Source organism: Setaria viridis, chromosome 4 (genome assembly GCF_005286985.2).
Source record: "Setaria viridis chromosome 4, Setaria_viridis_v4.0, whole genome shotgun sequence".
Classification (NCBI taxonomy): domain Eukaryota; kingdom Viridiplantae; phylum Streptophyta; class Magnoliopsida; order Poales; family Poaceae; genus Setaria; species Setaria viridis.
The window spans coordinates 22,063,302-22,085,883 of record NC_048266.2 but is presented as its reverse complement, the minus strand read 5'-3'; the positions used below and the strand labels follow the sequence as shown (position 1 = coordinate 22,085,883).

Sequence of the window (22,582 nt, the reverse complement as noted above, 5' to 3'; positions counted from 1 at the left end):
GTTGGCTCAAGAGAGTCCCCTGTCTCGAGGCCCCCGGTTCTCCTTTTATAGCGCAAGGAGGCCACTGGGGTTACAGGTGAGATCGGGTGTGAGGAGAAGTAAAAGAGATAAACTAAGCTAAGTAAAATACAACATAAGGAGAGGGACCAAGTTCCACGGCCGCCGCCCCTCGCTCTGGCCTCTGGCTCCTGTCAATGCGTCCGCCAGAAGAGGGCGGCTACCTTCGGATCCTGTCGACGGTCTCCCTGGTGGCCGTTGCCGCCAGGCATGATGATGATGTTTGGTCGTAGCGTCTGTGCCCGTCGGAGAGGGTGGCTGGTCCGTGGGATGCGGACGTCGCGTCCCTGTCGCCGGATGCGCGGGGCGCGAGAACGGGCGAAACTTCCTCCTGTGCCGGGCGGTGAAGGCCATGAGTGCCCTGTAGCGAATCGGAGGGAGCCGCGGCCACTGTAGCCTGCACCGCACGGTCGCGCATAGGTACTTGTGGCGGGTCGCGTCGGGGGCGCGAGCGCCTTTCTGCGCGCCAGAGCCGCGGCGCATTTATGGCGAGGTTTGCGCCCTGATCTTCCAATCTGCGCCCGAGGCGGATATTTGTCTTGCGGGCCCGGATGAGTCCGACGCCCTGTGCCCTGGGTCGGGTGAGGTAGAGTCTTGCGGCGGGGGTCGGGGGCTCCTGACCCTAGGCTCTCGGGTCGAGCGAGGCGGAGTTCGGTTGTCATGGGGTCGGGAGCGCCCGACCTCGGAGCACTGGATCGGGCGAGGCGGAGCGGGGCTCTCCCCTCCCGTGTTGGGCTGACCGTAGTCTTTATTACCTTAGGTGGGCCTGGACCTTTATGATTGTTGTTTTCATGGGCTTTGGGAGGTCATTAATATCCCCCCCCAACAGTAGCCCCCAAGCCTGTGGTGGAGCGGGGATGCTCCTCCAGAGGCTGCTGTCGCCGTTCGTTGGGGATCCCTGCAGTTAATCAGGGATGGGAAGTGTTGTTTGTGCGGCTTGGCCGAGGAGGTTGATCAGGTGAAGCATCCTGTGGGCGACTCAGCGTGGGAGCATTTCTTGTTGTTCCCTTCTATCTAAGAGCCTCAAGTTGTGACCACCCACATGGTCATTGGTTGCGAGGCTATCCCCCACGCGTAGCAGAGGACCGGTCAAGAGGCTAGGTCGACTTTTGTACGTTACCCCTCAAGCGTCCGCTCGCTGAGACGGAGGGGGCAAGCCGTGCCACGCTATCCTCGCCAGACGAACCGTGGTGCTCATTGAGCTACTAACGGGTTGATTCGAGTGGGGTCCCGGTCCCCGTTCGGGGGGGTCCGGCTCGGGCCAAGCTGGTGGCGTACCCTAGGTTTCGGTCGGCTAGTTCATATAGTTCCTGAATCCATTCGGTCGAATCCGGGGGCTCGCTGCCTTTCCTTGGGGAAAAACCATGAACTCTGATGCCGGACCGGACTCGAATGTGAGATTGGGATGCCCTAGGCTGTCATGCACCCGGGTGATGGCCGCTAGCAGACCCGTCTCCTCTCACCCCTCGCTCGGGGGTGTCCTGTGGCGGCTGTCGAACCCGTACTGGGCCAGCCTTCGAACCCCTGGACCGTAATGGGCCGTAGGGGTGTTTTCAGCCCCGTATCCCTTTTTACCTTTTGGCGAGCCTCAGGCCGAATGTGGAGGAGGTTGTGCCGTGGACCGGACGCGGAGGATGTTGTGCCTTGGGCTGGACGTGGAGGACGTTGTGCGCGCACTCCCCGAGAGATGAAGTGGTGGAAGACGCCGACCCGCGAATTGGGGGAAAAGGGGATGTTTCCTGCAGCAGGTCGTGCGCACGGTTTCTGAAAAAGGGGCGGGCGTGACGGGGCGTACCTGGCGCCGCATTTATTGCGATGAGGGCATTTGTTCTGCTTCCCACGCGCCTTCCTATAAGACGGGGAGTCCGCCTTGCCGGTTCCGCCCGCAATCTGCCCCCAAGTCCTTTTGCCTCTCCACGCGCCCTTAGCTTTCTTGCGCGCCGTTCGTCTTCCTCCGCCCAGCGCTGCAACCTTCCTCTCCTTCTGCTGTCAAGCTTTTCTCCCCTCGGCGATGGGATCCTGGGCATGCACAAGCTTCAGCATCTCGCACACCGACGACCTCACAAGGAAGGGCCTCCTCTGTGAGAGGACCGAGAGGGATGAATGGAGGTTCCCCGAGATGGAGGAGGTGCCGGATCCGTCCACCGGCTTCGTCGTGTTGTTCGCCCACTTCCACGAGAGGGGGTTCACGACCCTGCCGAGCCTCTTCTTTCGCGAGCTCCTGCACTACTATGGGCTCGAGCTGCAACACCTCAATCCCAACGGGATCCAGCACATCGCAGCGTTTGTCGCACTGTGTGAGGGGTTCCTAGGCATCGAGCCCAACTTCTTGATGTGGAAGTATTTCTTTGTGGTCAGCCTGTATCAGAAGGCCGAGAAGAGAGGAAGCCAGCAATGGGCAACCCCAGTGCCGATAGGGTGCGTCGGAATCCACCTCCACCATACTCGAGCCAAGGAGTACATGGTGATGAAGACCGCGGCGTCCCACAAGGGGTGGCACCAGCAGTGGTTTTATGTGAAGAACTACTCCAACTGCCCCTTGTTGGAGTTCACCGGCCGCATCATTGAAGTGGCACCGGATGTGTGGTGGTACGGCCTGGTTGAGAAGGAGAAGAAGCGGATCATCGGCTTGCTTCAGGCCATCGAGTACCTGAAGGGGAAAGGGCTGACCGGGGCCAGAGTTATCGGGGAGTACCACGCTCGGAGGGTGACGCCGCTGATGCTCCGGGTCCGCTCGCTCGCCGAGATGACCCCCGGCGCGCTGACCGAAGGCACCGTGCTTGCAACGGGTGCGCTCGCCGCCTCCGAGATCCGGCAGCGAGTCCGGGAGGCGCTGGAGGATAAGGATGCCGATTACCCGGTGCCCGGCCACCCTCCGATGCGCCCGGACGCAAACTTCGTCCAGTTGGTGAGGACTTCGCGCTTCCGTTTCCCTCTTCTGTGTTTCTTGGTTCGTCACTTTGACTCTGAGCTTTCATGTTTGTAGGGCAGTATGACCAGCGTCGTCGACTCGCGCCCGCCGGTGCCAGAGGACGCCGAGCGGCGACAGCAGAACCGCCTCCTTGCGAAGAAGCAGAAGCAGCGCCAGGACAAGGAGACGGTGAGGAAGAAAAGGAAGGCTGCCAAGGAGTTCCAACGGTGGCGGCAGGGCCTGGTTGTGTCGGACAACGATGACGACAACGAGGAGGAGGAGGAGGAGGAGGAGGATTAGGACAAGGATGAGGAGGAGGACGAGGAGGAGTTTGCTCTGACCCCCCAGTCGGGTGTGCTCGTTATCTGGGAGGCGCGCTCCCAAACGGCCGCGGGGGACAAACCGAGCGGGCCGCCTGCCCGGGACTCAGCCCCGCAAAGCTTTGGAGCTGCGCCCCAGGGGTCGGCACGGAGCGCCCCTCAGGAGTCGACAGAGCCGACCCCCATCCCTCCGCCTGCGGCCCAGGAGCAGAGGAGCAGCGGCAAGCGGCCGTTGCCAGATGCTCCGGGGTTGGCGTCAGGCTCGGAGGTGAAACGCACGCACCGTCCTCGCGCTGCGGGAGTGTAACTGGAGATTTTCCACGCATCTTGTTCATTTCCTGGAATTGAATCGTTTTTGTTGATGTTACTTGTTGTTCCATAGCGCTACCCCCCGGGATTTCGTTCCGTCGCTGGCACCGAAGAAGGCGCTACGGGTGTCTTCCGCCTCCGCTGGGCGGACCGCAACCCCGCCGGCGGCGAGCAGAGGTGTTGCTGGGGAGACCGCGGACCCCGCTGCGGAGGTGGCTCCTGCGGTGGCAACTAGAGGGGTGGTGCCGCAGCCGAGCACGGGGCAGGGTCTGACCCTGATTCTGCCCTCTACCTCTTCAGCTGACCCCGTGGTGCAGAACATTGCCCCTGGGGGCCCCCAGACTGGGATGGTGATTGACCTCGACGACGAGGCAGAGGAGGAGCATGCGACTCCGACGGCGGTGGCGGAGACGGGGGCGGTTGCTCCGGTGATCGTAACGGGGATGGCGGTGGCAACGGAGGAGAGGGAGTCCGCCGCCACGGCCACAACGGGGACAGTGGCAGTGGGGGAGGCGAGGAGACCCGCCCCGCCGGTTGCGACGAAGGTCACGGTGGCGGTGGAAGCGGGGACGTCCGCCCGGGGAGCCCTGGCGAAGGCAGCGGTAGCGGTGGAGGCGGAGGTGCCTGCTCCGAGGGCCACAACGGGGGTAGGGACGCCTGCCTTGGCGGCCGCGACGAAGGACGCGGCGGCGACGGGCACGCCCACTCCAGCAGCCGCGACGGCGGTAGCGGTGGCGGCGCACGGATCGGAACGCGTGTTGGCGTCGACGACGTCCGTGGCAACTTGAACAAGGACGGCGGCACGCGTGCCGGGACCGTCGGCGAGGCCGGCAGCATTCGGGGTGACGGCGCCTGCACTGGCGGCGACGTCGGGGACGGCGGCACCAGGGGCGTCCAGAGCGGCCTCTACCGTTGCCTTGGTCGGTCCTATTCCCAAGGCACGGAGTGGGACTACCCTGCGCTGGATGTCCCGCGACGACCCGCATAGGCCCCTCTTCACACTGGATGACTCCAAGGAGTGGGGCAAGTGGCAGGCGGTGCAGGGCGGACTCGCGAACGTCCCCGCTGCCCTGTCCTCGGTGATGGGGGAGCTGGACGGCGTCGTCGTTCCCGGTGGCCAGGTATGATGTTCTCCCTGGCGGTTATTTTTCTCCCGTCGCTTCATTGCTGAGTATGTATCGTCCTGTAGGCCCTCCAGGAGCGTAGCCGGGGGAAGTCCGACTTCCTCTGGACTGAGCGGGAGCTTTGGGACCGCTTCTCTATGGAGAAGCAGCGGATTGGGGAGCTGACCGCGTAGGTTGCCGCCGCCCAGCAAGTCATCAATGACCTGCGAGGGTGCGAGCAGGCGGCGCGGGAGGATGTGCGACGGGCGGAGGCCAAGTTCTAGGCCGTCGCCGACAAGGCTCGCCTCGATCGCGAGGAGTTCCAGGCCGCTGCTGACAAGGCCTGCCTTGATGCCGAGGAGCTTGCACGTCTGAAGGGGGAGCATGAAGCCCTTCAGAAAACCGTCGAGCGCATCCGGCGCGAGCGGCAGAAGGCCTGGCAGGACCGAGACTTCAAGACGGCCCGGAAGAACGAGGCCGAGAAGGTGGTGGCTGAGCTTGGGGCGGAGGTCAATCAGCTCCAAGTGTCAGTGCAGGAGCTTCAGGCCTCCGTGGACCAGGGGCTTGACCGGGAGCGCCAGCTGAAGGCCCAATCCGAGGGTAAGGCTTTTTCTGCTCCTTTGTTTTCTAGTTGCTTTGTGGTGGTTTCTGACTTGGATTTCCGCGGACGGTCCTTACAGACGAAATCGCCCGGCTCAAGGAGGTCCTCGACGCTGAGCGCGCCGAGCACGGCAGCTTGCGGGACACGGTCCGCGTCGTCTGCGACGGCCTTGGCATGGTCCAGAGGGAGGGGACGAGCTCGCTGGCGACTCGTGTCCTCGGGACATACCGGCGGACCTGCGACATCGCCCTGGAGGCGCTCCGCATCGGCGTGAGGTGGGCCTTCAGTGTCTTCAGCTCCCACTATTCCGGCATCAACTTTGCTGGGATGAGCGGGGGGTACGCCGCCGGCTACTCCGAGGCCGAGCTGGACGAGATCGACACGTTGGTGCTCAACCCAGCGAATGCCTTGGCGAAGCTTCTGGAGGATGAGGCCGTCTCACCCGAAGACCCCAAGATGAGTTAGCTGTACAGGGCCGATGCCCCCAGATGTAAATACATTAGTTTTGATCTTGAACTTGTTGCTGTAATGGCCACAGAGGCCTTTTCATGAATTGCCGAAAAAGTTTCTGATCCTCTTTCTTGTTTTTTGGTTTTGGAACGTTTGGAGCGGGGTCGGGTGTGTCAGTAAGCATTGATGGGCGTAGGTTTTTTTGCAGTCCGATCAGTCTTGCGTGAACACCGTTCGTGCACTCCCTCCTTCTCACGCCCAAAAGTTTAGGAAGAGGGTCGGCTCAGAAAGAAATGGCATTTTGAGAAGATGTCAAGCGACTTGGGCCGGAGCCCCTGATAGCCCCTGAGGGATATGCGGCCCTAAGGAAGAGCTAGGGTCAGATATCCCTGAGTTCGATACGAAACTTGAATGAAATCGACTCAAAATTCCTTTTCCCTTAAATTGACAATTTACAGAAGTGTTTATGTACAGAACTTGGAGACAAAAAACTAAGGGTAGAAGCGTCTTAGCTGTTCTATGTTCCAAGCGTTGCTAAAGATCTGTCCGTCAGGGGTCGCTAGCTTGTACGTGCCTGGGCGCAGTACTTGTGCGATGATGAAGGGACCTTCCCACGGAGGGGTCAGCTTGTGCCAACCCCTGTTGTCCTGGATGAGGCGGAGCACCAGGTCGCTGATGTTGAAGGCTCGGCCTTGCACCTTGCGGCTGTGGTAGTGTCATAAGGCCTGCTTGTACTTGGTCGAGTGGAGCAGGGCCACATCGCGTGCTTCATCGAGCTGATCTTGTGCGTCTTCGAGCGATGCCTGGTTCCCTTGTTCGTCATACGCCTTGACCCTCAGCGATCCGTACTCCAGGTCAGTGGGCAGGATTGCCTCAGACCCGTAGACCATGAAGAACGGGGTGAAGACAGTCGCCCGACTAGGGGTCATCCTCAAACTCCACAGGACTGCGGGGAGCTCTACGACCCATCGGCCGCCGAACATTTTGAGGTGGTTGAAGATCCGCGGCTTGAGACCCTGGAGTATCATGCCGTTGGCTTGTTCAACCTTCCCATTCGTGCGAGGATGCGCCACGCCGACCAGTCCACTCGGATGTGGTGATCATCGTAGAAATGGAGGAATTTCTTCCCAATGAACTGCGTGCCGTTGTCCGTGATGATGGAGTTGGGGATTCCGAAGCGATGGATGATATCGGTGACGAACTGCACTGCCTGTTCGGACTTGATTTGCATAATCGATCGTGGCTCGATCCACTTGGAGAACTTGTCGACAGCGACAAGCAGGTGGGTGAAGCCCCCGGGCGCTCTCTTGAAGGGCCCGACGAGGTCCAGCCCCCAGACCACGAAGGGCCACGTGATGGGGATGGTCTGGAGCGCCTGTGCGGGCAGATGAGTTTGGCGCACGAAGAATTGGCACCCTTCGCAAGTTCGGACCACGTGGGTGGCGTCGGCAACCGTCGTCGGCCAGTAGAAGCCCTGCCGGAAAGCGTTTCCAACGAGGGTTCTTGGCGCGGTGTGGTGGCCGCAGACTCCAGCATGGATGTCCTGAATCAGCACCTTTCTCTGCTCGATCAGGATGTAGCGCTGGAGGATGTCAGTGTGGCTCCACTTGTAGAGCTCCTGGTCGATGATGATGAAGGATTTGGCATGGCGCACAATCCTATGTGCCTCCGTCTTGTTCGCCGGGAGCATGTCGCGGACGAGGAAGTCGAGGTATGGGGTTCTCCAGTCAGGCGGGGGGTCGGGCCCCGCTGCTGGGTCTGCATCGATCTCCATGACCTCAGGGTCGGAGGGGTCGGCCTCCGAGTCCAGGGCAGGCGAAGCATTGCCAACCTTATCTGGGTCGGCGCTCGAGCCCGGGACAGGTGGCACATTGCCGACCTCTCCCCAGGTCAGGACCCGAGTCCGGGGCAAGTGGTGCGTCGCCGACCCTCCCCAGCTCCTGGCAACAGATTGAGGGCTTGAACTGGTCGCTGACGAAGACACCGTCGGGTATGGGCTTTCAACCGCACGCTGCCTTTGCCAGCTCGTCGGCTGCTTCGTTGAAACACCTTGCGACGTGGTTGAGCTCTAGTCCGTCGAACTTGTCTTCGAGCTTGCGAACTTCGTTGCAGTAGTCTGCCATCTTGGGGTCGTGGCAGCTCCACTCCTTCATGACTTGTTCGACGACTAGCTTAGAGTCGACTCGGATGTCCAGCCGCCGGATGCCCAGCTCGATGGCGATGCGAAGCCCGTTGAGGAGGGCCTCGTACTCGGTGACATTATTAGATGCAGAAAAGTGGAGGCGGATCATTTACCTCATGCGCACGCCGAGAGGAGAGATGAAGACGAGACCCTCTCTGGCGCGGGCCCTCATCAACGATCCGTCGAAGTACATCGTCCAGTACTCCTGCTTCTCCAGCGCCGATGGTGTCTGGATCTCCGTCCATTCTACTATAAAATTGGCAAGTACCTGGGACTTGATGGCGGTGTGGGGGGCATAGGTGATGCCCTGGTCCATGAGCTCGAGCACCCACTTTGCAATCTGTCCCGTGGCGTCCTAGTTTTGGATCACTTCGCTGAGAGGGAACGACGAAACGACCATCACCGGGTGGGAGATGAAGTAGTGGCGCAGCTTCCTCTTCCTGATGAGGATGGCGTAGATGAGCTTCTGGATCCGCGGGTAGCGCACCTTGGACTCCGACAAGACTTCGCTGACGAAGTACACCGGGCACTGCACCTTGAGGGTGTGTCCCTCCTCCTCTCACTCCACCACCAGAGCCGCGCTAACCACCTGGGTGGTCGCCGTGAGGTAGAGCAGAAAGGGCACCCCGTCGGTTGTCGGGACTAAGATCGGGGCCTTCGTCAGGAGGTCCTTGAGCCGGTCAAGTGCCTCCTGGGCCTCGGCGCTCCACTCGAAGCGGTCGGTCTTCTTCAAGAGTCGGTAGAGAGGGAGCCCCCGTTCGCCGAGGCGCGAGATGAAGCGGCTCAGGGCCGCCAAGCATCCCGTGACATGTTGGACTCCTTTTATATTTCGGATCGGCCCCATGTCACTGATGGCCGCTATCTTCTCCGGATTGGCTGCGATGCCGCGCACGGAGATGATGAAACCTAGCAGCATGCCCCTTGGAACCTTGAAAACACACTTTTTAGGATTGAGCTTAACACACTTGTCTCTCAGCCTTTCAAAGGCTAGTTCAAGGTCGGGGATGAGCTAGTCGCCCTTCTTGGACTTGACTACGATGTCGTCGACGTAAGCCTCAACGGTTCGCCCGATGAGGTCCCCAAAACACTTAAGCATGCATTGTTGGAAAGTAGCCCCCATATTTTTGAGGCTGAATGGCATCTTAACATAGCAATAGGGGCCGAAGGGGGTGATGAAAGAGGTAGCGAGCTGGTCGGACTCTTTCATCGCGATCTGATGGTAGCTGGAATACACGTCAAGGAAGCTAAGGGTTTCGCACCCGGCGGTTGAGTCGACTATCTGATCTATTCGTGGCAAAGGAAACGGATCCTTTGGGCACGCCTTGTTGAGACCGGTATAATCAACACACATCCTCCATTTCCCATTCTTTTTTCGTACAAGAATAGGATTAGCTAGCCACTCGGGGTGGTACACTTCCTTGATGAATCCGGCCGCCAAAAGCTTCTGGAGATCCTCGCCGATGGCCTTGCGCCTCTCCTCGTCGAAGCGGTGCAGACCTTGCTTCACTGGCTTCGAGCCGGCCTTGATGTTCAAGGAGTGCTCGACGACTTCCCTCGGAATGCCGGGCATGTCCGAGGCTTTCCACGCGAAAACGTCGCTGTTCATGCGGAGGAAGTCGACGAGTGCGCTTTCCTATTTGGGAGATAGGGTAGCGCCGATCCGCAAGGTCCGGCCGTCAGAGCTGCTGGGGTCGAGGGGGACCTCCTTGATGCCTTCGGTGGCCTCAAAGGAGGTGGCTGACTGCTTGGAGTTGGGTTGGTCCTCGGCGCCCTCCGCGAGCTAGACCGCCAAATCTTCCATGAAGGTGATGGCCGCGGCATACTCGCAGCACTCTACGTCGCACTCGTACGCCTTCTGGAAAGACGTGCCGACGGTGATGACCCCGTTGGGCCCCAGCAGCTTGAGCTTGAGGTAGGTGTAGTTGGGGATGGCCATGAACTTGGCGTAGCACGGCCACCCCAAGATGGCGTGGTAGGTTCCACAGAAACCTACCACCTCGAAGGTAAGGACCTCCTTCCTGGAGTTGGAAGGAGTCCCAAAAGTGACGGGCAGGTCGATCTGCCCGAGAGGCATTGCCTGTCTCCCTAGTACGACGCAGTGGAACGGCACCTTGCTGGGGCGGAGGCGGAAATGGTCGATCCCCATGGCGGATGGGGCTGACGCGCCGGTGAACGGACTGAGCCCCGCCTCCTGCGGGCGGCGGTGTCTGTCGAGTGGGCGTGGCCTGGTTCGCCCTAGGAGGAGGCTGGTGAACAGATTCCCCCCGCCTCTTAGGGGGTGCGGTGGGCGCTGCCCTGCTGGCATTTTGCCTGCGTCACCGGGATGCGGAGCTTTCCGCCTGCTGGACAGCGGCGCACTCGAGCAGGTTACGCACCTCTTGGTTCACCTGATGCTCCTCGGGCGTCGCCGGCTCGGGGAGTCATCGGAGTAGGGCCACCGCAGAGGCGATGTTCTAGCTGGTGCGAGCAAAGAGCTTAGGGCGCTCTTCATCCGTGCAGATACGCTGCTGGACGTCACGCGCCCATTGTTGTGCCCTGCCTTCGTTGCGGGGGCGCTCGACCTCTTGGTGGAGCGTTGCGCGCGCCTCTGGCTATCAGGGTTGCACTGGGGCCCTGGCAAGGGCTCTGGTCGTAGCCACGGCACGTGACGGGGTAGTCCTCTGCCTCCCTTCAGCGTCGTTACCATTGGACCCCCTCGGAGTGCACATCGACCATGAAGCACTCGCGCGAGGGGTGGTGGCTCCCATTGTTGGAGCCGGCGTCGGAAGTCGTCCTCACCACGCCCACGAGCTCATTGCTCGCGGGCGACATGGTCATGGACCGCGCCAAGAGATGACCGTAGGTTACCACAGTATTGCGCAGTCCGAAGAGCCGCCCTTCCGAGGGAGGCCCCTTGGCGCGCGCTCGGCCCCTTGTCGTTATCCCGACGGCGGAGCCGGATATGGTGGGACGAGCGGGCAAGACGAGGAAAGGGATCAACTCGATCCCCTCCCCGGTGGCGAGGAAGTCCAGACTCCCGAAGCGGATCAGGGAGCCCGGAGCGAAGCTGGCGTCGTGGTTGGCCATCTGAAGTCGGTGATGTACGCGCAAAGGTCCCCTACCTGGCGCGCCAACTGTCGTTGTCAAAATTAGCGGATCAAGACTAAGACTAGTAAACTTCTTTTATGCGCGTAAGGCTTCGGATGGTGCTCTACGTCCAGTATCGGGAGCTGCTCGTGTTGTGAAGCGTCCCCACATAAGTAGAGACTAAATGTGATACAGATATCAGTCCCAGGAGGCTGATAACACATTTATTCGACAGATAATTCAGTTACCGTACAACTCCCGAGGGAGTGGGCGTGAAAGCCACGCAGCGATAAGTAGTAAATAAACAACGGCGGCTAACCAAGCGACTGCCAAAAGGCAGCACTCGGGACTACACGGCAGCAGCAGCATCTTGGGCAGGGCAACACCACAGGCAGCGTCGGGTGCGGACACAACCTCTACTCGAGGTCTTCTGCGACGAACTCGGGGTCTTCTTCTGTAGTAATGAAGCAAGGGTGAGTACTAACGTACTCAACAAGTCCAACCCCATCCACGGAGGGGATACAAGCAAGATTATGCACAAGTATAACAAGGGTAGGTTAAGGTTTATTTTGCGGGAAAGCTAATTTTCAACACATGCAGGGGATCGTTTTCGGAAAGGTTTTTGTAAAGTTCCCTTTAACTCCCGAAATACTGAGTGGGGTTGACCCTACACAAAGGATCCAAGCTTTTATCGCTATCGGACTCCCCGTCCGTCATAGCGCGCGGCACAACTGCCGGACTCTTCTGAAATTCCACACACACACACACTCATGACATCCTTGCCCAAACACTAGTTATGTGACCAAGCCGTAATTCGTCCAATTCCGTGGACACGGCTACCCGGATAGGTTTTAACTCTGCAGAGGTTGTACACTTTTCCCACAAGTAGGGTACCGTAGCACAATCACCTTAGTGACGGTACGGATCCTAACAAAGCCATTACCCACCTTAGCCAAGACTGGCTAGTTCTCACGGAACACCCAAGGGGTCCACGGCTCATTCAGGAGACCGTAACCGGGACTCAAGTCACCAAGATCTTAATCCTTTTCCGTGGATTCCCGTTGCTCACCAGCACTCCTGAGGACTAACCATCCAGCTAGTGGGATTTATGCTAAGCCGTTGCCCATACAACGGTCGAGTGGTTGCACGATAGTGGAATTAGGCAAGATGACACATCAACTCGGTCCTTAATTACGACCGGATGGATATCTCCCAACATTGCTCAACCACCAAGGTACGAGCACAACAACTGGGCATCCCACACAAGGAACACCCATCCATCCCGTCCGCACATTTCTTTTCCCGAACCAAAAGCCATTATTGGACACACACACACACCTTAATTTCCCGAATACACCATTGTAATAATGTTTGCATTTGGGTAACAGGTTCCTAAGCGTTCTAGCGGTGGTTATCAACTAAACAGAGCGAGTCATATTTAGAGATAAGCATAGGATAACAAGGAATGTTCATAACAATCAAGGGGTGGCTATCCAACCATGTCTTGCGATAAAATAATATGCATTTTGTAAACAGGCCAATAGGTGGTGTTTGAAAAACTAGGTATTAAGTATGCATCAAAAGGGTGAGATTGGACTTGCCGTCTTCAAAGCCTTCCGGGAGTTCCGGCTCGCGGTACTGGTCCTCGGGCTCGGGCTCGTGGTCAAACTCTTCCTCGGGCTCCTCCTCGGGCAATCCGCGATCTACGGCACACACAAACAGGCACACGAATAAATAAAAGAGGAAACGATTTTTAACCGTGAGCTCCGAACAGGAAACGCGAACGGAAAATAGGCGGGAGGATTATTTTTGGGAAATTTGGATATGGATCGGCGAAAGTATTCTGGAGGATGACGTGGTAAAATTTGGGATTAATTGGAGGGAGTTTGGCGCATGAAATGACGGGTTAAACACGGATTAGGGGCTTAAACAGAGGTTTAGGGTTGATTTAGAATAAACCAGGGACCTATTTGCAATTACTTTCGGAAGTGGAGGGGCCTATGCGTAATTTGGGGAAACTTGGGGGTCGGATCGAAATGGGGGGACTTTTATCTCTTCTTCTTCCAGGAAGGGAAGAGAGAGGGTGGGGAGTTGGGGGGTGGTCCGGCGACGGCCGGCCGGCGGGGCTCCGCCGGCGGCGAGCCACGGGCCGGGGGCGGCGGTGGAAGGGAGCTCCATTTGGCCCCTTACCTTGGAGTCTCGGCGCGGGAGAAGGGGCGGCCGGCGGTGGAAGTTTGGTGGCGGTGGTGGCGGCGGCTCGGGCGGCGGTGGTGCACGGGCGGCGGTTCGGGCGGCGGTGCACGGGCGGCGGTGGCGAGCTGGGCGGTGGGGGGTGCGGCGATTGGAGCCCGGCGGGATGGTCCTTTTATAGCCCGGCGGCGGGTGGGGGTCCGGGCAAAGGGGCGCCGGCGGTATGGTGTGGAGGCGGGGTCCGGAGGCGCGGCGGGGCAGTGCGGTGGCGTGCCGCTTGGGGCCGGCGGCGGCGGCGGTGGCCGGCACGGCACGGTGTCGGTAGGGGCCGGCGGCCGGCGTGCCGCGCGTGGGGCCGAGGTGGCCTGGCGCCGGGACGGGGGCGGCCCAGGTGGCCGGGGCCGGCCGGCGGGCACGCGGCCCGAGGGAAGGCGCCGGCCGGGCGGCGCGAGCCCCGGGGTGGCCCGTCGGGATGGCGCCAGTGAAGGTGGCGCCGGAAGTTAAAGCATTGGGGCCGGTTGCGGGTGCCAGGAAGGAAGAGAGGAGGAGAGAGAAGAAGGGAGGAAGAAGAAGAAGGAGGAAGAAAGAAGAAGGAGGAAAAAGAAAAGGAAAAAAAGAAAAGGGGAAGAAAAAGAGAAAGAAAAGGGAGAGACCGGCGGCACTCGCGGCACGCGGTCGGAGCACGCGCACGGCGTCTGACACCGGCACGCGGCGAGATTCGCGGGCACAGATAAAAAGACAGGTGGGGGTCGGCATGGGTACCGGGACGGCGAAATCGCCGGGGAGGTTTCCGATTTCCGGGAGCTCAGCGGTAAAAAGATTTTAAAGATGGTTTTTAACGGGTGATTTTAGTTAGTGATTTTTGCGGGCGTTACATGTTGCCCACGTGGGGTCTGTAGTAGGGGTTACAGGAGGGCGAGAGAGGGAGTTGGTCCCAATTCTGTTGGGTGTGCACTAAGGCTCTAAAGGAGAGTGTGAGTGTGTTCTATTGGTTTGAGAGAGTCCCCTGTCTCAGGGCCCCCGGTTCTCCTTTTATAGCACAAGGAGGCCACCGGGGTTACAGGTGAGATCGGGTGTGAGGAGAAGTAAAAGAGATAAACTAAGCTAAGTAAAATACAACATAAGGAGAGAGACCAAGTTCCAGGGCTGCCGCCCCTTGCTCTGGCCTCTGGCTCCTGTCAGCACGTCCACCGGAAGAGGGCGGCTACCTTCGGATCCTGTCGACGGTCTCCCTGGTGGCAGTTGCTGCCAGGCATGATGATGATGTTTGGTCGTGGCGTCTGTGCCCATCGGAGAGGGCGCCTGGTCCTGTTATCTTGCTGATGGCCCATGGGACACGGACGTCTCATCCCTGTCGCCGAATGCGCGGGGCGCGAGAACGGGCGGGACTTCCTCCTGTGCCGGGCGGCACAGGCCATGAGTGCCCTGTAGCGAATCGGAGGGAGCCGCGGCCACTGTAGCCTGCACCACACGGTCATGCATGGGTACTTGTGGCAGGTCACGTTGGGGGCGCGAGCGCCTTTCTGCGCGCTAGAGCCGCGGTGCATTTATGGCGAGGTCGACAGGGGGACCCACAAGGTTTGCGCCCTGATCTTCCAGTCTGCGCCCGAGGCGGATATTTGTCTTACGGGCCCAGATGAGTCCGACGCCCTGCGCCCTGGGTCGGGCGAGGCAGAGTCTTGCGGCGGGGGTCGGGGGCTCCTGACCCTAGGCTCCCGGGTTAGGCGAGGCGGAGTTTGGTAGTGATGGGGTCGGGAGCGTCCGACCCCAGAGCACTGGGTCGGGCGAGGCGGAGCGGGGCTCTTCCCTCCCGTGTTGGGCCGATGGCAGTCTTTATTATCTTAGGTGGGCCTGGGCCTTTATGATTGTTGTTTTCATGGGCTTTGGGAGGTCGTTAATATTTCCCCCCAAGACATTGGTATCACCAACATTATTATCACTGCCCTCTATTTCCGGCATGGCAAACAGGGTCCTAGTTTTCATTTTGAGGACATTGCACCATTTAGTACCTTCCTTCTCGCCTTTCACATAACACACTTGGTTCACTTGTGTTGCCAGGATGTATGGATCATCTGAGTAGCGAAATCGAGTGGTATCAATATCGATAATCCCAAATTTATCTTTACTATACCCTCTGGATTTGCTCTTAGTTGGTGCAGGAACATCATACCAGTCACACTCGAACAATGTGACTTCATGCTAGTTAGGAAAATCAAGGATGATGATTTTTTTTATCACTCCATACCATTCCATGCCATCATCACCCTTGACGACAACACCACTGTCCTGTGTTGATAGATTTTTCTCTACATCTGATGTCCAGAAGAAAAACTCATTGATGGCACACCTGTTCCTCACACTAACTATTTGTTCTGGACCATGAGATAGAGAATAAATCATTTCATCTGCTTTTCCCTCTGCATGTAAGTTCCTGATCTACACTCAGAAATGTTTGAAAAATATGTTACAAACATATATATTCAAGTGTGATGAATAAAATTGAACAAAAATATATATGACTCACTTTACGCTCGAACCAATGTACAAATTCAGCCTTGTGCCTTCTATCAACATTATGCGAGTTGGTGTTCCTCAATTCGTCCATGTGCTCACTGATGAAACAATAAACTTATGTCAGTTAGATAGTGAACACAATAGAAAAAACACATAGGATTACATGTAGCTTACTTTATCCATGGAGTAGCCTCATCACTGCTGGATATTATGTAGTGCCTCATCCTGCGCAAGTCATCAAGAGAAGGTATCTCCATATTGTGCCTATGACTACTTTTCTTTCTAGTGAAGTCCATGCTCACAAATACACTTAGACCAGCAGGTGGTTCACTAACAGTGCTCCTTTCTTGATGCTCTGGTCGATTCAGCTTTGTACTAACACCTTCAAAGAACCGAGAACAGAATGTAAGGCACTCCTCCGAGATATACCCCTTTTCTATTCAACCCTCTGGGCATGCTTTGTTCCTCACATAGCCTTATACCCAATTCTTGCATATCGAGTCTAGCCTTCTCACCGTCCTTACTTTTACCAGCCAAATCAAGCATAGTCCCTAGCAAGCTCTCACATATATTCTTCTCAATATGCATCACATTGAGATTATGGCGTATAAGCAGATAATCCCAGTACGGAAGGTCAAAGAAAACTCTCTTCTTCCTCCAGTTGTGCCATTTATTATCTTCATCGCCTGCTTCCTCTTCCTCGAAGTAGTCGCTCCAAAAGTGACTTGCTCGAAACTCTTGTACTGCTCCACTACTTGTGCACCACTGAGGGGCACTGGAGTCTCCCTCATTTCTACCTTGTTATTGAAGCTGACCTTGTTCCTCCGCCACCTGTGGTTCATAGGCAAGCAACGATGATGGCCCATGTAGCAATCCTTTGAACCATATTTTAACCACAAGTAATTAGTATCCTTGTGACAATAAGGACAAGCAAACCTACCTTTTGTTCTCTAGCCAAACAACATCGCATATGCAGGAAAATTATTAATTGTCCAAAGTAGCTGTCACACCCGGTTTTAAAGGCAAAACCGAATGCTACCTATATGTATGCCAGGATCAAATTTCATACATATAGTGACATCATAAGTGAATAACAGCAACAGTATCACGTGAAAAGATACAAATAAAGACTTACAAATGATCAGAGATATACACCTTAATTATGGAAACGGAGCTCCAAACTTCACAGGCAATCGACTGGGGGCTGCGTACGCCTAGAACTCAGCACCATCTTCACAACAACTTCATAGCAGCTTCTTCTTCTGAGGAACGTTGTTTATAGCAAGGGTGAGCACTTGTCGTACTCAGCAAGTGTGAGGAGAATATGAATGCAAGGTTAAACAAGGAAAGGCTGACCGGTTTACTGCATTAAGCATTTTTAGTTGGCCAAATTTTATTAGCACCTGATTACTAAGGTATAAGTATATACCAACCCACAATTAATAGAAACATAAACATAAGCCATAAGCACATGGCAGAAATATAACCATAGCATAAACCACAATTTAAATCCATCTTCAAGTATATTACTCATGTGAGGGTCTAGGCCGCTCTTAACCGTGAGCACGGCTGATCGATCAGTTTTACACTCTGCAGAGGTCGCACATCTTTACCCACAAGTCGCGTAAAAGCTCAAAAGAACTTTAGACCCAACCACGCTTGTGCTGATCAGGCACAATACCACACTTCCGAGGTGTGATTGCATAGGGACGCTACGAGGCCTTTACAAAGATTCGCTAGCAATGTGGTAACCCGCTAAGGTTTCAGGTCGAAGCGAAACATAGCAGTCCCCTAGAGGGCATAGTGTCTTAGCCAAGCCCACTTCCCAAGAGAGCGAGTGCTATATCCCATCAACGCCTCCCCTCTTGCCCTTTTGGTAAGGTTACCCCAAACTAGAGTTTCTAATTATTCAGCCAAGACCAGAGCCATTTAGTCTTGTGGTAGCACTGTTTTCCTGGGTGGTTCTCCATGTTCCAATTAATCACAGTGATCTTGTATTAAAGGAAGGTGTAGCATAAATAAAAATAGGTTCATCATCTTTGTTCATTAGAACCACCATAACCCAAATATAGCAGCTAAGCATAGCTACCCAACAGAAAGGTAAACCCAGGTTGGCAAGGAATAATCACAAAAACTAGGCAAACCTTAATAGGACCCATCAAATTTAATGCAAGCATATGCAATAGTGATTAAACAAAATTATTGGGACAAAAGCACAAGGACACACTTGCCTTTCTCCAGCGACAAGTTACTTCTTACTGCTCTTCGGCTCTTGCTCTCTTGAAACTCTTAATCTTCAAAGCTTTCGAACAGCGATCCTTCTACTCGAAGCAATCACCGGCACAATCGTACAAGCAAACAAACAAATACAACTAAGAGCAGTACACCAAAATAAAAGACAGACTTTAAAAGAGCGTACTAACGACAAGGCTCGATCTAAGGTCACGCGAACGTAAGGAACACTTAAAACGGAACTATGGTGGAAAAGATAAAGCTATCGAGAGTTTTGAATTATAAAAGAAAGATAAGAGCTACAAGCTTTATTTATTTTAGTTGAGAAAAGCAATGTAAAGATATTTCAGAGAAATATCCTTAGTTAGAATTAATCAAGTCATATTTATATTTTCATAAGAAAAGATGGTGTAAAGCTTACTCCAATTTTATTTATAAATATTTGAGTACAATTTATGCAAATTAAACATTTAATTTAAAAATAAGATACATGTAGACATCTAAGCGTATAGCTTTACATCTCGAGTTCAACTAAGTAGATTAAATTAAAAACACATTTATATTTATATTAGCCAAATTAATATTTAATTATGAAAACTCGAGATATAACCTATACAGATTTTATTTAGAAAACAAATTGAATAAACATTAATCAAATTGAATTTAATTTATGAAACGCCGAGGTATAACTCTTAGTGGCTTTTACTTGGAGGAATTATTTAGATAGGCATTAACCAAATTAACTTAAGTTTATGAAAAACCGATATATAACCTAATTGGCTTTTATTTAGAAGAGGGTATGAAGTAGGCATTAATCAAATTAACAATTATTATGAAAAACGATGTTTAACACTAAATAGATTTTATTTAGAGAAGAACTCGTTTGTCAGGCATTAATCAATTTTAATATAAATTTTATTTTCAAAAACATGTGTGAAGGAAAACATTACCACTAACGTGTAATTTACATCATTATGAATCTAACGCAACTTGAACGGACGAAAACGGAATTAAAACATAGATTCTATGGGTTAAACAAGGTTGTAGGGGCCTAAACATAATTAACCGTAGACCTCAGGGGGTTAGCTGAGAAGATTACCAAGACTCAGAGAATAGGGCTCACGAAAAGCTGAAAACTCGGGGTTAGATCTGCAAAAGGTCAAGGTTTGGATTAGATTGAAAGGATCCCAAAGTTACAGGGGGTTTTCTACAAGGTTTGCAAGGCACAAGAAATATGAATAGAAATTAACAGATTCTCCAGGAGCTAGATCGAAAAGCAGCCTTCATCTTCTTCCTCACGCCAGGAGCATGGCGCAGCTCCTGGCTGTCGGCCTGCCGGGGCTCCGGTGCGGCGGGGCTTCGGGTGGGTGGTGCAGGCGGCGGTGGCCGGGCTAGGAGCCAGGCGCACGGCCGGTGATGGCGCACAGCGGCGTGCGCACGAACAGAAACAGGAGAAACAGGAGCACGGTCACGGTTCCTGTTGCAAGAAACAGGAGAAAGAGAGAAGAAGATGGGAAAGCCGGAAACGAAGCCCGATCTCGCGCATGAACGGCAAAATGGAACGATATCGACGAGGCGAACAAGATGGTGTGCTCACCTTCGGCAAGAGATGAACAATGGCGGCGGAAAAACTCGCCGGAGTTGGGGAAGACGACGGAGCCGACATCGGATTCATGCAATCCACCACACCACGGCGTAGAGCTCGAAGAGAGGAACTCCATGGTGGTGTCGGTTTTCGCCGGAAGTCCACGGTTTCGCCGGAAAAGCTCGCCGGAATTTGACGAAGACCGAACTTTGACTTCAGATCTACGGAGTTAGGAGATGCAACTCGTAAAAAGGTTTTCAGATCTGAAATCCTCGCGTCGAGACGAACGCGGTGATATATATATACGCCACACTCGGAAAAAGATATTTTCGAGTTGACTTTTTATTTTCGGAATTTCTGATTTTATTTATGTGCGCGAAAACAATTCCAGAAATAGCTGGACTCGTTTTCTAAAGCGAGAAAAATACCTAGAAAATTCTGAAAAATCTGAGATAAATCTCAGAGATGGATTGGGATGCAAGGAATCCAAATAAAATACTTGGAGCTCATGAAAAGGATTTTAGAACCTTCCAAAAATTAGATTTAGCTCGAGGAAAAGGAGATTAATTTTCAGAAAAAGATGAAAAATTCTCACAAGGGTCTGGGCAACGTCTAAACATATTTTTAAACTTTTGCACTCAAGAAACACCAAAGATACAGCGACATGAATGCACAGACATAGATCAACATTATTTAATTTATAAAAGCAAACAATTATTTTTCCTATACTAAATTTCCTGTAAAGAAAATAATTATTGGGAAAATTTTACAATTATGAGAAAATTATTGTTTATTTATTCTTTTTATTCACATCCTGAAATTCGGAAATTTCAGGGTGTGAAAACACTACCCCCCTTAACAAGAATCTCGTCCCGAGATTCGCAAAGGCTAGCAAGAGACAAAGGTTTAGGTGGGTAGCATCCAACACTTATTAGCTTCTTCCTAGATCGTTCACCCTTACGTAAGCTTCTCAATCATGCTTCTTTATGCTTCACTACATCACATAGAACACTTCAGGGATACGTAGTCTAATTCCTCATTTAAGTATCCTTTTCTTCCCTCTGCTTCTTTGGCCCATCTTTGAAGAATGTTCTTCATTTCTTGGTAAAGTGATTTGAATAGAGTTGAATTGTTTCCCTCTGGCTCGACTGTCATCCTTCAAGTCTTCATACACATCCTTTAGTCTTCTCCATCTGGTCCAAACGCTTCTTGGAACATTGTCTAATGAAATGTCCCTGTTCTCAATCATCCTTCCTTGTAAGACTTGAGCCTGCATAGCTAATAGCTTCTCGTTGTCGAACGGTAGTGGAGCAAACGAAACGTGATGGTCATCACTGGTGATAGGTTTGTGGTTCCGAGGAAGTGAGGTGTGCTCTGTGATATACTGATGGATACTGACCATGGTTTGAGCCATTGCTTGTAAAGTCCGAGTTTGTGTTGCCATATACTCTAACATCTTGCGTTCGAATGATGCGGCTACAGGTGGAATGCTAAGATCTCCTTCATTGGCTCTATCTTCATGATTTTCATTGGGACTCGACATCTGGTTGCATGATAAAGATAGGATCAATAGAAAATAGGAAATGGATAAAATTGCAAAACAAGGTAGAGCACTTCATGATATCTTCGTCTTTTCTTGGGTCGTCATCCGAGTAAGGTATAAGGAAGGATAGAAAGTAGCGAGGTGGCAAGAAAACTAGGCTAGGGTCTTCTTTTCTTTGGCTTGTTTCTATTTCGACAGTGATGGTGGCGATAGCCTCTACTTGTTGACATTGGTGTTGCCTTCACTCTCTTCTTGATGTCCATCAGAATTGGGAGATAGAAAGAAAAATAACAAGGATGTGGGAGGTACAAGCAGATTCGAAGAGAGAAAAGAAAACAAAAAGGTGGGAGACAACAAGTTTCTTAAGGTAGAGTGGATAGTCTTTCATCTTTGCTTATCGAGAGTAGAATCTCCCTGCTTTCTTCATCTTCTTTGGTCCTAGTAATCATCATTAGAGTAAGATGGAGATCAGAGTAAAGCCTTGTATTCTTCAACTTGCTTCTAGTGAGACGGTGGTGGTGATGTTAACTCCTGCTTGTTGACGTTGGTGTTGACTTTAGTTCCCACTTTTCTGATGTCCTTCATTGGCTCAGGTAGAAGGGAATTGATGACAAGGATATGGGAGATTCAGAAGAAGAACCCAGCTAGGCAACTGATGTCATTGTAGGTAGAAGACCCACAATACACCAACAATCATTACAAAGAAACAAATCAGACAATTTCATAAAGCCAAGCATAATCATGCAAACATAGAACTTCACCAATCAACATACAGTCAAGGAACGAAGCTAATCGTTGTTAGTAAGGCTGTAACGGGTACTCCTAAGCAGGGATTGTTTGGTAAGGCTTCAACATGTTTGGTGTAGGCAACCTTCAGCTTGCCCAGCATTGACTCCAGCTGTTTGGTGCACGTTTCAGTTGCTCAGGCTTGACTTCTAGTGGTGAACCGGTAACTCCATTCTTCGGATGTCTTGAACAGGCTTTAAGATAGGTGGCATGGATCATCTAAATATTTTTGAATAAAACAAGACATTTTGGAATCAAAAGTCAAGGAAAAGATTCCAAGGTAGCATTTATTCGAAAAGCAACGAGAGGTACAATGGGGAAGATGGATATACTGAAAATAAAGTTAAGGAAGAGATAGGTTTACAAGGATAAGTAAGTAAGGAAAACATTAAGGAGATAAATGAACAGGGGATTAGAGAGTAGCAATATCACTAAGAAATCAAGGAGGTGCATTGCATCAAACAGGTAAGATCATTCATCAAGAAGGAGATGCATGATCAAGAGCAAGCAGTGTTCAAGGAGAGAGGAAATAAATAGACAAGGATTGAGGGTCTAACATTTGCAAGACAAGAAGTGCAAATGAAAAGAGCTCAAGTTATCAAGGAGGATTTGAGAAAAGAAAATGATCAAGGAGTGAGAATATTTTTCAGAAAGGTCAAGGATAAGGCAGGAATTGTTTATATAGTAAAATAGACCTTAGGAAGTGACCATTGCTATCTAGGCTTACGTCCTA

The 22,582-nt window shown here is 53.2% G+C and overlaps 1 protein-coding gene across 2 annotated transcripts; it reads right to left on the bottom strand.

The window, feature by feature from the left end:
• Nucleotides 1-15,149: 15,149 nt before the first annotated feature.
• Nucleotides 15,150-19,955, bottom strand: LOC117853733 (uncharacterized). 2 transcript variants are annotated; one of them, XM_072293196.1, is made up of 5 exons: nt 19,533-19,955; nt 19,035-19,412; nt 15,878-18,024; nt 15,714-15,801; nt 15,150-15,625 (listed from the first exon to the last, which is right to left on the bottom strand). In XM_072293196.1, exons 3-5 carry the CDS (start codon nt 15,997-15,999, stop codon nt 15,389-15,391), a joined length of 447 nt encoding a protein of 148 aa, XP_072149297.1. In that variant the 5' UTR covers nt 16,000-18,024; nt 19,035-19,412; nt 19,533-19,955; the 3' UTR covers nt 15,150-15,388. The 2 variants fall into 2 exon arrangements, with proteins under 2 accessions (XP_072149297.1, XP_072149298.1); XM_072293197.1 differs by lacking the exons at nt 19,035-19,412; nt 19,533-19,955 and having other exon boundaries at nt 15,878-18,038.
• Nucleotides 19,956-22,582: the final 2,627 nt, after the last annotated feature.